Genomic DNA, 19,352 nt, shown 5'->3' with positions numbered 1-19,352 from the left:
TGAGTTTTAAAACGTCTTTTAAATACATATTCTGTAATTGTTTTCAAGAAATAAAGTCGGAAAGCCTCTAATTTTGTCACATAGAAACGTGTACTGAAGTTTATTTAGTGATCGGAGATGTGCCGTTTACCGGTCCGTCTGCGGGTAAGCCTCTTTAATACACAGTAATTCTCTACAGATAGACATGTACAAAAACAGCATTGCCACCCTTTAAAGATTTTTATACATTTTATCAAAAAGCGTTGCTCTTTTTGAAATGTGAAATGGTTTAATAATTTTGTAAGTTTATTTAGCTTGCTTGGCTTGAGTTTGATTGCAGAGGGTTGATTGATACTGTGCCCCAGTCAGACACCCATTAGATCTCTATAATATATAGATCTAATGGGTGTCTGATATTATACTAGTGGGTTGACACCTAAAGGAGTGTCACAGAAAGAATGAAGTGTAGTGAGGGACGATAACTCTGGTTGAGCACGAAAGACAGATAAAAATAAATGCTGAAGATGATATAGAAATGTCCGTCTTGAGTTCAGAGGTTCCATGCACGAGTCATGGTTTACATTAAAATCATTCAATGTCAATATTTCGACCAATAAGTAGCCTCAGCGTGGTTCTATGGCAAGAGAACCCGTGAGGTTGAATTTGCATCTAAAATTTTACCAACTGAATTCCTCCATGTGGTTCCTATGGCAATGAATCCCATGTGGTTGAATTCGAATTCCCCTATTTACCATTTTGCATCCAAATCCAATATCTAAACTTCGACCAATCAGAAGCCTTGATATGGCAATGATACCCATGCAATGGAATTTGCAGTCCCCTAATACCCCTATATATCAAATACCAATTGTAATCGAAATCAAACAATATCTAAATTTTCACTAGTCAGAGGCAAGTAAGTCTGTGGCGGCCATCTTGGTAGACCGATCGGAAAATAAAACGTCATGCAGTTGCACACCCCATGATCTTGAAGAGCACCTGTGTCAAGTTTTTTTAAGTGGGGGATTTAATAAAGTATGATAAAACAAGCAAACAAACAAACCTAAGTTCATCTTAGTAACAGATGTACTCGCGGTATTCTAATCGATAAATAGTGACATATACCATCAAAGATAAAAAAAAAAAAATGTCATGCATATCATATGATGTCAAAATCAAGGCTCCTAATGTGTTGTTCATAATGACAATAACTTCCACAAGTGTACACACAACCTTAAACATCACTTCTGGTCTGAACATGATATTGGGACAGAGATCACAATTAACTTCGATATATTTTATGGAGATAGCTGTCAATATGCATCTATAACCAAAGTGTAGATTATTTACATCTGGGTCAGGGTTAGAGGTCAAATCTACATCCAAAAGTGTGTTAACGACTGGTGCAACTCGATCGGCCAATCAGCCGGTGTTTCACCTGATTCAAGTCCCTGTGGAGAATATGTTTCCTTGGTTTGTAGGTGTTTTCCCGAGTAAATAACACATGAAACGGGTACTTTATATACCATACGAGGATAAATAGTATGTTGAGATTTAGAAAATCACAAATACACACTGTTACTGAAAATAGAATGACGTAGGATTCTGGGCGTAAAAAGGCGGGAAATCCCCAGGCGGGAGTTTCCCAGTGCAGTGTAAATGTCTGGCTTATTGTCTTTCGATACGTACCCGTGTGCCCTTAGAAACTGTTGCATCACGGACACGACAGAAAGATGAACTTAATGTACCATATATGTCAAAACAAGATTAATCCTGTCTTTGGGATGGAGATATTTGTGAAAAATATGTCAAAAAAAAAAAAAAAAAAGAAATGTGCCGAGAATTGTGTCGTTTGTATTTTCTCTGATATTGTAAAATTGTAAGAAATATTGGCAGTGACAGCAAAATACAACCAGCTCACCGAGCGCTACAAGTTCAATCAGACAAGCAGAACAGACGTAGTAACGTCACTCGTGACGTACGTCCGTACATGTAATAGACTCTCCGAAATGTGTGACCTCGCGGTACATAGTACCTATGTTTAAAACCCTATTGTGACCGTTCTGTGATAGATATAGAAAAACTAAAGATACTGTTTTCTTTGGAATTACATGTACTTGTGATGTGTGGAGTTTCAATAAGATGGCTTTATGCGTTAATTCTCTAGGCCGAGTTGTGCAGAAACCAGCAGTCAAAGTGTCGATTTTGGCGTGTTTGTACCCAAAATATCTCCATAACTAGATTATTCCCAGATATACGGGATATGCCTGGACATACATGTAGATCACACCGAGTTTTATAAGTGTGGAAAGTTTTATCAAAATGTATAGAGTCGCTTTTCAGTTAGCTCCGGCAAAGTGGTCTGAATTAGCCGCATGTACATTACGTTCCGTCCTTCAATACACTACATTCCACACATACTTGGTTACGTCAGTCGTGACGTAACATCCGTCACCTCTCGATAAAATACGACCCCTTTGCAAAACCCCTATTGTGACCGTTCTGTGAAAGATATAGAAAAACCAAAGATACCATGCTCTTCAGAATCCTTTGTACTTGTTATGTTTGGAATTTCAGAATTTTTCATTAAAGCGTTGATTTTTAAGGACCGGTTAAACAGAAGCTACCGGTCAAAATGACGATTTTGGCATGTTTGACCCAAAATATCTCATAAATAACAATTTCCACAGGGATACCACACACATCTAGACCTAGATCGAGTCGAGTTTTACAATGGTTCAAAAAACCATAAAGATTGTATGTGCCATTTTTTCCATCCTCAAATCGCTACAATAGCCGGCAAAATGGGTGAATTAGCCCATACTTTCATTTCGCTCCGCAAGGAACGATAACTGAGTTATCGCCCCTTACAAAATGACATTCTTTATTATATTGTTTGCGTTCAGAGCACTCGGAACACCTCGGCCGATTCTCTACGGTCATCTAACCTCGGATGTATCACGGTATTTGATATGTATAAACGCCGTGCATTTGTGATGCGGTCGCCGTATCACTCATTATGGATGAGTCTCCGCTGTGCATATAGATCTCCAAAATGGCGTCATTCGAACAGTGTTTAAAGTATTCTCTCGATAACTGTCCTTTATTTAAAGAAAACAAGATCACTTTGAAGGAGAAACCGATTGAAACGTTGCGAGCATTATACGAAGATCATGACTGTGTATCGGTATTACCCACAGGCTACGGCAAACGTGTGATATTTCAGCTGTTACCGTGGTTTTGTCAGCTGAAAATGGAGAAACGGAAACCAATGAGCGTGATAGTTGTGTCCCCGCTGAATTCCCTAATCCAGGACCAAGTCATTACAATGAGGAAGAAGGGATTTACTGCTTGTAGTTTGAACTTCACTGGTATGTGTCAGTTATATTGTATGCTTTATGTATTGTATGTTTGGATCCCCTCATGTCTGTTATAGATCTGGTCAAAGTATGGAAAGAAATCGTTAACATTGTAGGTTTAAATTTGTAACACCGGGGAATCGATCATACATCTTTAGATACATTTTACGATGTAAGTAAAAGCACATAATTAAGACAGCCAACCATAAAAAAAATTATAATAGTCATTTAAAACACAAAAACAGGTGCACGTGTGACTGTCACAATTGCTACTACAAATGTTTGAAATACATATCAGCCCTTTCATACACATGATACAGTGATAAGTTATGTCCCTGTGTCCAGTTTAGCCCCTCCCACTGATGGTCTGGCTTTGTTGGTTTGGCTAGATATGTATCTCTGTAAGGTAGAATGCTTTAATTGTCAATTTCATTCGTATTTAAAAACAACCAAATTTAAAATGTCATGTACCAAAATGCAAGATGAATATTGAATAATACTCTTTCCCGTAACATGTATGGTACCTTTCATTTTCTATTGCTTTGACAATTGTTATCAGCTCACCAGTACTTTTTCCTTTTTCAAACTTACATAACCCAAACCAACTGAAACCACCAGTAGGCATGACATAACCTATTGTTCTGACTAGTGTGAAATCAGCCTGAATAACCCATCTCTGTTTCACATTTCACAGGTACTCATGGCTCAACTTATGCAGATGCGGATTGCGAGAACGATGAGGAACAGGATCATGAATATGTTGAAATTGATGTTCCATTTGAGCAACTGGAGAGAGGAGACTTTTGCATAATTTATTGTCATCCAGAGTCGACTTCTTAGGTCTCAACTGTACCAAGAGATCATTTGTGCAGTAGTCATAGATGAAGTCCATATGGTTTCAGAATGGTATGTATAAATACACATTTGCAATTAAATCAGCATTAGGGCAATGTTGCAAAATAAAATGAGGTAGAATTCATATTTTAGAGTATAATCAGTCCTTATTGAAAAAGAAATCAAGTTGCAATAACCAGTCTTTGCCTTCAACAATATATTTTTAAGAAAATGGTAAATTTTGATAATTTGTATTATAATTAAAATTGTTATAATTTCATTGGTGTCGGATTGAATTAAAACTTTGCAGGGTTATTGATATCATCACATTAATGAATATCTAATCATAGCCCGTTTTTTGGGAAATTTATCGACAAACCATGCGCAGGAAAGAGGCGACAAACAATTACGAATTAATCTTGTTCTATATTTGTTAATGTCAACCGCAATTAATCTTTTTTTTCCCTTTTTTTTGAAGGGGAGAAGAATTCCGTCCTGCATTCCAGAAGCTTGGGGAGTTAATGTGCATTCTAGAGAAAGCTTTGCATTTAATTCTCACAGCAACTGCTACACCGAAATCAATTGCAAGTCTATCTAAACAGCTGAATTTGAAAAATCCACTTGTTATCAGTGAGAATGTGGACCGTCCAAAGATATTTATAGACATTAGAACCAGATTGCCAAACTTTCATAAATTTGACAAATTTGATGACTTGATAGAACCAGTGGCAACAGAATTGACGGAAAAGGGAGTTCATTTTCCAGTAACCATAATGTATGTGGAAAGTTTGGAAGCATTGTCCTATTTTTATCAGTTTCTTTCGTATAAACATAAGGGTGCCAGCTATGATGGTGAGGAAATTCCACAGAATAGAATATATGCCCAATACCACAAAGATTATGCAGAGTCCATGAAGAAAATCACTATTCAAGAACTGACTAAAGAAACCCCTAAAGTCAGATTAGTTTTGGCAACTGTTGCACTGGGAATGGGGCTTAATGCTCCAAGTGTTTCACGTATCATTCATTGCAGGCCCCCAACAACACTGGAGAAATACCTACAAGAAATCGGTCGTGCTGGACGTGTTGGACAACCGTCAGTGGCAATTCTTTACTACAACAAAAATTATATTGCAAAAAACAGAATCGGTATGACGGAAGTAATGAGAAAGTTTTGTGAAAGTGAAACATGTTATAGAATTATTCTTGTGAATTACTTTGGATTTGAAAGTGTTGTTTTTTCAGGACCAAAGGAACATTGTTGCTCCATTTGTAGCAGAAAATGACTCGTCGTTACTGACTGTATATATGATTTCTCCCGTCAAGTGTAATTTTAAGCAACTCGCTGCATCTAGTGACATACACATCATTCTTGTGGATTCTGTTGCTGTATAAAGTAGATTCTTAAGACAATTGTTCACAGGGATTATATTTAATGCCAGGCATAGTGACACTCTCACTATGTCATGGTCACTTTTCCAAGAGATAATTTCCTGTGAGAAACCATTCAATAACACTCTCACAATAACAACATTTTCATTTGTTTGTTCTGATGGTATAAACTGCCCGATCACCAATCGTTAGGAGATCTGGAATCACTGAATTTTGTTTGTGGTCAAGATACTGTGTATGAAAATTAATTACATTTTATTTATATGAAAATGAATTTCAATGTCATAGTCTTTTGTCGGTCAATATAAGTCTGACAGTCATTTCATGAAATGTGTTGACTGTTGTATTGTTTTTTCCATGGGTTGTTAATCACTTGGGATTTTCATAATCGATTATCTGTTAGACCCAAATTACTTATTTAGTCGATTATAATTGGAACAATTTGTTTTCAATTACATGTTGCATTTATTGCCTTGGCTGAAGTTGTCTTGTTCTGAATATGATAGTGTGTATACAGTGTATATACGTACTGAAAGAACATATTAGATACTATTATTGATTGGTTATTAGTCCCCTACCGGTGAAACCGGGGGGACTATAGGTTTTGCCTGCGTCCGTCTGTAAGTCAGTCCGTCCGTCCGGTTAAAGTTTTATAATGGCACACCATTCACTTAATGGTATTAGGATGCTGATTCTTCGCATAGAGGTTCTTTGGATGTGTGGCATTACTTTTGTATGGTTAAAAGTGAAAAAATTATTTCAATTTTTTGAATTTTTTTCCATATTATGAACTTTTTTCTCTGTATTCTTCAGGTTAAAGTTTTGGTTAAAGTTTTATAATGGCACACCATTCACTTAACAATGGTATAAGGATGCTGATTCTTTGCATTGAGGTTCTTTGGATGTGTGGCATTACTTTTGTACAGTTGAAAATGAAAAAAATATTTTTTTTTTTTTTTTTTAATTTTTTTTCCATAATATGGACTTAACTGTTTTCTCTGTATTGAATGCTTCACTGATGTGAGATTCTTTTGGACTAAAATCAGTGTACTACTATGCTGTGCTATGCAGATCTAGAATTATGTTTATATTTCAATCCAAGGCTGTTATTACACATTTCAATTTAAATTCACTTTAGACATACCAAACAAATACCTGAATATCTTTTATGGGCAGGAAACATTGTTTATTCACCCCAATAGAGTTGAATTTACACATTGTTTGGAATGAACTTATTTTCATAAAATGATAATGTTTCAATTGTGGCTAAACTTTTTTACTCAAATTTGGCTAAAGTTTTAACTTGGGGGCACCAGTAGGGGACATGTATTGGTCTAGCAATACTCACAGAATGCTTGTTTTATTTAGCCTGGTATTAACCCATGTATGACTAATTATTATGTAAAATCATTCTGTCATATTTATGTTTTGACATCTTGCAATTGCATGTCCTTTGAAAAGGGCAAGAATACAGAATCACTGGCAATCTGAAAATGGTGGTTTTTTTTTGTTTTTTTTTTTTAAAATAATTGATTATTAAAATTTATAATCAATAATTAACCTTTGTAATTGATTTAAAACAATTTTGAAACAATTTATTTGAACTTATATTAATCACGCTTGTTGGCCTGGATGGAAGCGCACGAAAGGTCTTACTGTGGGAGGAAACCATTATAGTACCTGAAGAAAACCCATGTGATCGGACAGGTGACCTCATACCTTTCCACATCCGATAGGGGGAATCGAACCCCGGCCGCCTAGGTGAAAGACAAGTGCATGTGTTACCAATGTGCCACCTGAACAGCCCATCGATCATTGGTTCAGCAGGATTAACTTATTGAATTATAATCAATAATCGTACCAACACTAATGATTGGTGAAACTCACAGTGTGATATATATGGCTAACAACAATACAAAAGAATATGTGGACAGGAGACTCTTGTCTACTACCTGATACAGACGACTCGATTGCACCAATGCAACATCGTTACACAAAAGTTATTATGACTTAATAAGGAAAAATCAGACTATAGTTAAAATCTTTGTCACTTATTTATTGTTAATGAGTCCACATATGACAATTTATTTGATTACTGTGTATATAGTATCATTGGTGGCATTTGATAATGATTTCCTAGATCAACAGTATTCAGGCAGTAACATAATGCAAACAGTTGATATTTTGAACAATTAATTACTTTGAATTAATTGAATAATAATGAAATCCCTGTGAATATTTAGGATTCTTCATTAGTAAGTTGTCAAGCTATATGGAGCTATATATACATCAAGTATGTGTGTGTGTGTATATATATAGTTGTCGTGTTGAATTTATATTTTTAAACTATATATAGTTATATATAGCAGACATTTAACAATTATCTACTTAAAATACATTTACATGTATATGAATTAAAATATTGCAATTAAAACAATTTATTATCAGAAAAGTTAAGTACATGTATTGAAATAGATACATTGAACAAGCTAAAGCGATGACTCTCAGATTCTCACTTGCTGGTACCTGTATATACATCTTACTTGGCATCAGATTGCACAAGATATATCAAGGAACTTTAAACTAGCAGGGATTCAACTGCGTCTGATACAAAAAGTAATTTCTGTTGAAATTGGGGCATACGATGAAGTCAATTGTATTTATATTAATTGAACACATATTTTTCTAAAGTTTTTCAGACTTTGTACACGATATTTAATCAATCACTGTAGAGACGATAATGCAACATTTTTTATATAAATGCAATGTCGTCCACTAGCAGTCTTTAGGGACGAATCGTCTTTGAACTCTTCGGAATACTTTCACGTGCGGGGGAATTCAAAATATCTCTGCCGTTGGTCGCATAGCGTTCTAGTGCTTGAACATGATGCAGTCACGCTAGTATCCGCCTTCGGCCCACGTTTGCCGAAGGGTTCATTGTGGTTTCTCCAGTTACTAAAACATTATTCTTATTGTATTTTATTGTATTTCCAGTACTTCTTATATATATTATGTGATTGTATTTGTGATTTTTTGTGTTTTGATAAAGGGGCGGATTGCCTCGAAAATTTAACAAACCTTATTGTTTACACTGTTTGAATTACTTCTTTGCCCCATATATATATATATGTCCAGTACGTATACAAGATATATGGTAGAATACATAAAAGTGTTTCTTAGGGTCACACATAAGTAATGTGGATTCAACCAAATGTATATTATACATGTCATGTATTAATATTTATACCTTACAGGATGGCAGGTATTTGGTTCCCACCTACATCAATCAGGTGTTACAAGAGTATATTTTTATACCGGTAATATATTCTCTTCACAGGCCTATGCTATACATTGATACAAAATACAGTTTGGTCATCTGTATGTGAAATGATCATTAATATGACACTATATGTACTATATGAATTTCAGCATATGCCGAGATTTATACAGAAACTTAATTACCTGGTTGGCGGGTAGATCCTCACCTACACCGAGTTCTTAGTAAATCACCAATATATATGCACACAGAAGCACAAATACATAAGACTAGTCATCTATATATACACATGTAAATGTGTTTTGATATATCAAGAATGTAACCTGTATGGGTGGCGAGTGTGTCGCACGTACAACTGGTTTTTAACTTTTTTTTTATAGTATTCTCGCATACTTTTGTACCCACCTATAGGTTATATGTGGATATGTGCATTATTTGCAGATTACTATCTGGGTGTTGGGTATTTCCCACCTACACCATAGATATCCACTATAAACTGGCATATAAAAACATGTAAAAGTAAATTTAAAATATATACATGTAATATGTACTAATACAATTGATTACAATCATGTAGACATCTCATAATTGTTGTGAAGGTAAGTAATTAATGAAACAATAGTTGCACTAGTACTGTTACACTGATTATGATGTATATTGGAAGGTATGCTGTTATAGTGAGTAAGCAATATGGTTGTAAGGGTGGCGGGTAGACCCACCTACACCTACCATAATTTACTTATAAGTCACAGTCTTCCCTTGAACTCACACCTTCCATTCAAGAACTACTAAAGAAACCCCTAAACATTCTCTTCACATATACAGATGTATAACTTATCAAACTTCATTGTCAGAGTTGTCATCAGCAGGAATAGAAATTCCTTTTCTCAGTCTTTCAACTTTCTTTTAGATAGTTTTCTTTTGTAGCCTTGGACTTTATCAAACAGTGAGCCCTCCGGTTTTCTTGTAGTCAAAGCATGTACGTCGTATTGGGCAAAACACTTTTCACGGGTGTTGTATCCATGGACGCAGCCATGTTTACCCCCCCCCCCCCCCCCCTCCCGCATCCGGGAACTTGAAAGTAGTTCCAATATGGCGACGACCGTGATACATCCGAGGTTAGATGACCGTAGAGAATCGGCCGAGGTGTTCCGAGTGCGTTCAGAGAGAAAAAAAATGAAAACAACAACTTTATAACGAAATTACAAATTGCGAATCGACAAAACGAATGGAAGGTACACTATATATAGAGAGAGATTTTGTAAGGCGAGTCTGACATTGATATATTCCGATAACGTTTACAGGGTCAGAGTTGGATATTCACTGTCTGGCTATATTTTGTGATTTTTAATATTTTATTTCTTTGTTGATGCAAAATAAATATAAAACAATATAAAAATACATCATTATACCGGTCCATGTTAATTCCTACTCATGGTTTGGCTCTGATGCAGCGACAAAACTGTTTTTGTAAAATATCAAATCCCTTAGATTTTATAAGAAAAAGGATGAACATTTCCATATTATTAGTGGGAATAAACATGACGATGAATTAAAATTATTATTAGTTTTTGTATTAGTATTGTTTTCGTATTTGTTATTCTTATGGAGTTTTAAACAACAGAGAAAAGTGTAAAATCTCCCAATCAGTTAATTAATTTACTTATTAAATCAATTAATTACAAAACCTGATCCATAGAATAGGCCTTCGTACCATTTTCCTAAATACACATGACTTTATATGAGAAATCAATGGAAACTTCGTGGTCGTAATCGCCCATAATCCTCATCTTTATTAATTGACGCGAGCGTTTCTTTTAGCTGATGACTGTTTAAGTTTGTTATTAACCAGAATTGCGATTTGAGTAGAGCAGTTAACCCTTTTTTGTCTGAAAGCCTGACAGAGTACTTCAAAAGCCTTTTCGTACTCCTCGAGCTGGATGTGACAGTACGCCAGTAGGTTTAAGGCCACAGCTTTTTCTGATATATTACCCAGACTGCAGACCCACATCATATCGTCACGTCCCCTCAACTTCTCGATATTATCATCCACCTTCAAGCTACACCAGAATCTCAGGAAACACACGTACACCAGTGGATCTACACGAATAGTAGGCCTATATCCAGGAAGTAAGTCAACCTTTGGCGTTCCAATGGGAATCGGATTAAGTTCTGTTTGAAGAGGAGGTGGAAGTGTATCCTCTTCCATTTTAGTAAATATTAAGTCTGATATGCAAGACATTTTATCGTCGGTGGCAATAACTAGGGCGTTAAATATCGCATATGAGAAATCGAAATCCAAACCGTATGAGAAAAAGCCTTGGTCCAACAATCTTCTATAGGTTTTGCGTTTTTGAGCTGAGATGGACCTTTTGAGTAAATCATTGCATCTGGTGTAGTTTTTAGCAACCATATGCAAGTGGCAGATGTTAGCAATGCTATTGACATCCTCAACGTCTACGTCATTGCATAAGAGGTTGTCGAAGCATGTCTTCTTGTCCGACGATTCTTTTCCAAGTTTACAGGACTGGAGTAATCGATACGTGATGTCATGTATGCCTTTTTGAATTTCCGTCATTTCTTGCGTCTGTATATTGTTATTAATGAATTCTCCTGTCTCTTTTGAGATTGCCATACAATACTGTTCTACCTCTTGTTTGGAGTCAAGTTCTGATAACTTTAACTGGAACATCATGCTCACATTGCTAATAATGGAACGTAGAAATATAGACGTCATCAGATTTGTCAATATTCCGTTGTCAAGATCTATGTCTGATAAGGCCAGAGATTGGAAGGGTATATGTACATGTATATCTTCTGCAAATGGAGGCGTTTGGCACAACAGTTTCATTGGACTGCGCCTTACCTCTAAACAAGTTTGCAAAACCTTCTTCTTATCCACTGGAGTATATCGTCGGATGAGCAAATTGCAGGTCCTTATAAAATAATGAGGGCAATTATCATTTTGTATGAATGTGATTAATTTGTTCAGACAAATTTTAACTGCAGTGAGAAGTTTGTGCGATTGCCAAAGTTCTGGAGTTGCTTCCTCAATAGTCCAGAACATTGTGGTCTTTATGATATAGGAAGTGATCACATTTGGTAATTTTACTTCGAAAAAGAACTTTTTTAGCTGTCGAAGCAATAACAGGCAATTAATTTGCGTTTTATTCATGCTGTGGACTAATTTTTGTTCAACGTGTGCAAATGAAATCCTCCAATCCAGATGCGTCCTTCTGCATTCCTTGCAACCAACTGGAATTAGGTAACATCCACCAATGACCTGTTGTTTTATGAATTCTCGCGAAGGCCATCCGCTGAACCTGTCTCGTAATATCCATTCAGTAGCAACTGATGGCCATTCATGACACCAAATTCCGATGACTAAGTCCAAGTCACCAAGGGCACCCATTCCGGGAACTACACTCTGGTTATTAAAAGTTATACAAGGTCCCGAATCGATGATACCAGTGAGCGAATCGCTAGCTTTGATGTTCGGTACAGGTAAATATACATTTGGTAGGAAGGAGGCAATGCTGCAATTAATTACATTAGTCAGATAGTAACAGTCTGCTTCTGTGTCATATTCAAGAATTGATTTCATATCTAGAATATCCTCGTTGAAAAGCCGGACGTTTCCCTGTTGTATCAACCGAAGTCTAGCATACCCAAAATTGCAAGTACAGGATTGGAGTTGAAACAGCCAGTTTGATTCGGGAATTTGAGCACAATGATGTTCATACACGCGTGAGTTTTCACTTACCATCATAAAGTCGGTATCACTTTCTTTGTTGTTAAACAAACTGAAGTAGACAAGACCTTCCCCGAGACTTCCTAGAGTTTTTATTTCCTTTATCCATCCACGTTTTTCTGCAAATATCATTGCTAATTCGATAATTATCGAAATTTGCTTAAGCAGTTTTTCGCGAACTATTCCGACAAATGTTGAAGTTGCTATACGCTCCATCGTTGCATGTAGGACTAAACTGTCCTTTTCGTCTTTAGTCGCCATGACAAGAAATCTGAAATAAAACAGGAAATAAAATAATCTGTATAATGCATTTTTAACAGTTTCGAGCACAGATCATCTACGTAGTGTTGGTTTCTTGGGATCTCTCTTTATCCTAGGGGTAAGACGTGCGTCTAGAGAGTCGTTAGTTATGGTTAAATCGGGGACAAGATGAGCTTATACAGCTTCCTATTACAGATCTGATACCAGGGACCAATTTAAGTGTGAGATAGAGCTAGAGATTAAAACAGTTTCACTGGAGGTAAAAACCCTACGTTATGGTTCTCTAAGGGGAGATGCCATTCAGAAAGTGTGAATAGTTTTCAAAACGTATATGTTTATATCGTTATATATATAACGATAGCATATTAATGTGGCACAGCGGTATAAGCTGCATGTATTTCTGGCTAGGTGATTGGGTGCCGTAGATCGTGAGTACGAGGCTCATCCAGGGCATGAGTTATAACGTTGTCTTCCTTCGTCAGTTGTGTAAGTGTTTTATATATCAAATAATTAGCACAATGTATCATATGCTATTCATTTTCGCGCTATATTTAATGTCCGCTAATATAGCGAAATTATATCCCCCGCGAATATTACCAAATACAGATGTATACAGTATGTCACTTGTTAAAGTGACAGAAATTCGATACTCCAATTATTATTATTGATATGCATATGTAAAATATCCTTGAAATCTCTAGATTAAAAGACGTTTACACATTAATGAGTCAATGCAGATTAAAAATGATATATGTGATTCATTCTTGTGTTGCAAGTTGAAATGATAATGCAGAAACACATAAGCACTCCCAAAACTAAAGCGGGTATTACGTCTGAACTCATATAAAAGATTTCAGATTTTCAAGTTATTTTAAGTTGAGAAAATACATCACAAATAATCTATTTCGGGAGGTAAACTGAGGTATTAAGTTGTTTTTCAGTTATGTATACCTATTATCGTAAACCACATTTGAGAAGTTTTTCTAGTTAGCATCTATAGAAATAACGCTTTTACTTTCAAATGACGTTAAACTATATGTATTCAGCGATTTTTCCAGTGAGCTTACAACTGACTCCTCTATATATACAATGATTACCTGATGTATCCTACGTCTAACTCCTCTATTTATACCGTGATTCCCCCAGACTACCTACATCTAACTCCAAGGTTTATACAGTGACTCCCTCGGGAAACCAACATCTGACGTCGCTATTTATATATTGATTCTTTCATGTAACATAAAAAATGTACATCTACTGTAACTCCTCTATTTATACAGTGATTCCCTTAGGTAACCTACACGTAACTCCTCTATTTATACAGTGATTCCCTTAGGTAACCTACTGTAACTCCTCTATTTATACAGTGATTCCCTTAGGTAAACTACACGTAACTCCTCTATTTATACAGTGATTCCCTTAGGTAACCTACACGTAACTCCTCTATTTATACAGTGATTCCCTTAGGTAACCTACACGTAACTCCTCTATCTATACCGTGATTCCCTTAGGTAACCTACACGTAACTCCTCTATTTATACAGTGATCCCCTTAGGTAACCTACTGTAACTCCTCTATTTATACAGTGATTCCCTTAGGTAACCTACACGTAACTCCTCTATTTATACAGTGATTCCCTTAGGTAACCTACTGTAACTCCTCTATCTATACCGTGATTCCCTTAGGTAACCTACACGTAACTCCTCTATTTATACAGTGATTCCCTTAGGTAACCTACTGTAACTCCTCTATTTATACAGTGATACCCTTAGGTAACCTACTGTAACTCCTCTATTTATACAGTGATTCCCTTAGGTAACCTACACGTAACTCCTCTATTTATACAGTGATTCCCTTAGGTAACCTACACGTAACTCCTCTATTTATACAGTGATTCCCTTAGGTAACCTACACGTAACTCCTTTATTTATACAGTGATTCCCTTAGGTAACCTACTGTAACTCCTCTATTTATACAGTGATTCCCTTAGGTAGCCTACATGTAACTCCTCTATTTATACAGTGATTCCCTTAGGTAACCTACACGTAACTTCTCTATCTATACCGTGATTCCCTTAGGTAACCTACACGTAACTCCTCTATTTATACAGTGATTCCCTTAGGTAACCTACACGTAACTCCTCTATTTATACAGTGATTCCCTTAGGTAACCTACACGTAACTCCTCTATTTATAAAGTGATTCCCTTAGGTAACCTACATGTAACTCCTCTATTTACACAGTGATTCCCTTAGGTAACCTACACGTAACTCCTCTATTTATACAGTGATTCCCTTAGGTAACCTACACGTAACTCCTCTATTTATACAGTGATTCCCTTAGGTAACCTACTGTAACTCCTCTATTTATACAGTGATTCCCTTAGGTAACCTACACGTAACTCCTCTATTTATACAGTGATTCCCTTAGGTAACCTACATGTAACTCCTCTATTTATACAGTGATTCCCTTAGGTAGCCTACTGTAACTCCTCTATTTATACCGTGATTCCCTTAGGTAACCTACACGTAGCTCCTTTATTTATACAGTGATTCCCTTAGGTAACCTACACGTAACTCCTTTATTTATACAGTGATTCCCTTAGGTAACCTACACGTAACTCCTCTATTTATACAGTGATTCCCTTAGGTAACCTACTGTAACTCCTCTATTTATACAGTGATTCCCTTAGGTAACCTACATGTAACTACTTTATTTATACAGTGATTCCCTTAGGTAACCTACGGTAACTCCTCTATTTATACAGTGATTCCCTTAGGTAACCTACACATAACTCCTCTATTTATACAGTGATTCCCTTAGGTAACCTACACGTAACTCCTCTATTTACACAGTGATTCCCTTAGGTAACCTACACGTAACTCCTCTATTTATACAGGGATTCCCTTAGGTAACCTACACGTAACTCCTCTATTTATACAGGGATTCCCTTAGGTAACCTACACGTAACTCCTCTATTTATACAGTGATTCCCTTAGGTAACCTACTCGTAACTCCTCTATTTATACAGTGATTCCCTTAGGTAACATACACGTAACTCCTCTATTGATACCGTGATTCCCTTAGGTAACCTACTGTAACTCCTCTATCTATACAGGGATTCCCTTAGGTAACCTACACGTAACTCCTTTATTTATACAGTGATTCCCTTAGGTAACCTACACGTAACTCCTTTATTTATACAGTGATTCCCTTAGGTAGCCTACACATAACTCCTCTATTTATACAGTGATTCCCTTAGGTAACATACACGTAACTCCTCTATTTATACCGTGATTCCCTTAGGTAACCTACTGTAACTCCTCTATTTATACAGGGATTCCCTTAGGTAACCTACACGTAACTCCTCTATTTATACAGTGATTCCCTTAGGTAACCTACACGTAACTCCTTTATTTATACAGTGATTCCCTTAGGTAACCTACACGTAACGCCTCTATTTATACAGGGATTCCCTTAGGTAACCTACACGTAACTCCTCTATTTATACAGTGATTCCCTTAGGTAACATACACGTAACTCCTCTATTTATACCGTGATTCCCTTAGGTAACCTACTGTAACTCCTCTATTTATACAGGGATTCCCTTAGGTAACCTACACGTAACTCCTTTATTTATACAGTGATTCCCTTAGGTAGCCTACACATAACTCCTCTATTTATACAGTGATTCCCTTAGGTAACATACACGTAACTCCTCTATTTATACCGTGATTCCCTTAGGTAACCTACTGTAACTCCTCTATTTATACAGTGATTCCCTTAGGTAACCTACACGTAACTCCTCTATTTATACAGTGATTCCCTTAGGTAACCTACACGTAACTCCTCTATTTATACAGTGATTCCCTTAGGTAGCCTACTGTAACTCCTTTATTTATACAGTGATTCCCTTAGGTAACCTACTGTAACTCCTCTATTTATACAGTGATTCCCTTAGGTAACCTACACGTAACTCCTCTATTTATACAGTGATTCCCTTAGGTAACCTACACGTAACTCCTTTATTTATACAGTGATTCCCTTAGGTAACCTACACATAACTCCTTTATTTATACAGTGATTCCCTTAGGTAACCTACACGTAACTCCTCTATTTATACAGTGATTCCCTTAGGTAACCTACACGTAACTCCTCTATCTATACCGTGATTCCCTTAGGTAACCTACACGTAACTCCTCTATTTATACAGTGATTCCCTTAGGTAACCTACTGTAACTCCTCTATCTATACCGTGATTCCCTTAGGTAACCTACACGTAACTCCTCTATTTATACAGTGATTCCCTTAGGTAACCTACTGTAACTCCTCTATTTATACAGTGATACCCTTAGGTAACCTACTGTAACTCCTCTATTTATACAGTGATTCCCTTAGGTAACCTACACGTAACTCCTCTATTTATACAGTGATTCCCTTAGGTAACCTACACGTAACTCCTCTATTTATACAGTGATTCCCTTAGGTAACCTACACGTTACTCCTTTATTTATACAGTGATTCCCTTAGGTAACCTACTGTAACTCCTCTATTTATACAGTGATTCCCTTAGGTAGCCTACATGTAACTCCTCTATTTATACAGTGATTCCCTTAGGTAACCTACACGTAACTCCTCTATTTACACAGTGATTCCCTTAGGTAACCTACACGTAACTCCTCTATTTACACAGTGATTCCCTTAGGTAACCTACACGTAACTCCTCTATTTACACAGTGATTCCCTTAGGTAACCTACACGTAACTCCTCTATTTATACAGTGATTCCCTTAGGTAACCTACATGTAACTCCTCTATTTACACAGTGATTCCCGCAGATGACATACACCGAGCTCCTCTGTTTAAACAGTGATTTTATCTGATTCTCTTAGTTATTCTCTAAGGGAATCTATATACAAATCGTAAGTACAATGTTTCCTTGTATACATACGCCAAAATTGCCTATTATCTGAGGGTTTCATTCTGTGACAAATGATTCCTCCTGCATGTCTACCTCTATAAAGTGGTCACTATATAATGGTCACGTATTGTGGTCAAGATATTGTGGTCATCATATATAGGTCACTTTATGATGGTCGATAAAAAGCGGTCACAATGTGGTGGTCAAAATATAGTGGCCATCATATAGTGATCATCATTCAGTGGTCATATGTAGTGTTCACCTGACAGTGTTCACACATAGTGGTCATATAGTGGTCACCATACAGTAGTGTTCACCATATAGTGGTCACATGTATTGGTCACCATACAGTCGTCGCCATATAGTGGTCACATATAGTGGTCACATAAAGTGGGCATCATATAGTATATATTGGTCACCATACAGTCGTCGCCATATAGTGGTGATATATATTGGTCACCATACAGTGGTCACCATAAAGTGATCACATATAGTGGTAACATAGTTGGCACATATAGTGGTCACTTTATAATGTTCACATAAAGTGATCATCATATAGTGGTAACATACATGTAAACCATATTTAGTGGTCATCATACAGTGGTCAGTCTGCTTCACCGTTTATGTTATTACTTGAGTCATGAAACAAGTTATACGTGATTTATATTTGCTGATCATAAATTCGCTTTATGATTAATTGAATGTATGTTACTTACTGTATACGTGTTAGACTAAATGTGGCTAATACTTTCGCGGTTGTCTCAGTCGAACTTGTTTACGAGAATTTAATTTCCCTTAACACCACCTTGTTTTTTCGCGTTAAATTTAATATAGCCAAATTAAATCCCCACGAAAATTACAATTAAAAAGTATGTTTTTACGTACCATGACTTAGGAGGATTGTTGTCCGTAGCTCTCCCTTACCACAATGTTTGCCACATTCACCGGTGTTTCCTGCTGAAATCACAGTGCCCCGTGTATGTAATTGTGCGCTAGCTAAGTGATTCATCCATGAATGTTGCGCGAATTATACGATGTCGCATATTTGCATTGACAAACGTCTGACAGGGCCCTTTAAATTAATTGAATGGGGAATTTCCTTCTTCCCAGATCATATGGGAAATACACCCTTATCGTCCGCTATCACGTGATCAATGCAGATCACTAGTGGCTGGTGCTATACTCATACTATATTGATTACAGTTTATGAAGTCGCTTTTGTGTAGAATCTGTGGTCAATCTGATGGTAAATACCCTAATGAAATACTTCCTTCTAAATGTCGTGCTGTGAACTCGTTAAACATTTCAATTAGTGTACATCAATTTACTATTAGACGGCGATTTGGAAATTTTCTGGTATATTAGCCAATCGGAGCCAAGTATTGGTCCAAACATAATCTTATAGAAAGTGATCTTCATGACGAAGATTAGTCTTAACCATGAGGAAACTTCTTCATACAAAGGTGGAGTTCTCGATTGTGATTGGCTGATGTAAAAGGCCAATCACAGTCGAGTAGACGCTCAGATTTCTTTCACAGGGACTTGGCATAATTTCCCAGCTTACGATCCATACATGCGTG

General features: G+C 36.6%; 1 protein-coding gene across 2 annotated transcripts; it reads left to right on the top strand.

The window, feature by feature from the left end:
- Positions 1-2,896: 2,896 nt before the first annotated feature.
- On the top strand, positions 2,897-6,042 carry LOC117316460 (ATP-dependent DNA helicase RecQ-like). Of its 2 annotated transcripts, XM_033871050.1 has the most exons (3): positions 2,897-3,350; positions 4,033-4,244; positions 4,651-4,844. In XM_033871050.1, exons 1-2 carry the CDS (start codon positions 3,035-3,037, stop codon positions 4,176-4,178), a joined length of 462 nt encoding a protein of 153 aa, XP_033726941.1. In that variant the 5' UTR covers positions 2,897-3,034; the 3' UTR covers positions 4,179-4,244; positions 4,651-4,844. The 2 variants fall into 2 exon arrangements, with proteins under 2 accessions (XP_033726941.1, XP_033726940.1); XM_033871049.1 differs by lacking the exon at positions 2,897-3,350 and having other exon boundaries at positions 3,883-4,244; positions 4,651-6,042.
- The last annotated feature ends 13,310 nt before the right edge of the window (positions 6,043-19,352 follow it).

The sequence above is a fragment of the Pecten maximus genome, chromosome 18 (genome assembly GCF_902652985.1).
Source record: "Pecten maximus chromosome 18, xPecMax1.1, whole genome shotgun sequence".
NCBI lineage: Eukaryota > Metazoa > Mollusca > Bivalvia > Pectinida > Pectinidae > Pecten > Pecten maximus.
Note: the sequence above shows the minus strand (reverse complement) of the source record. Positions and strands in the feature narration are given on the sequence as shown.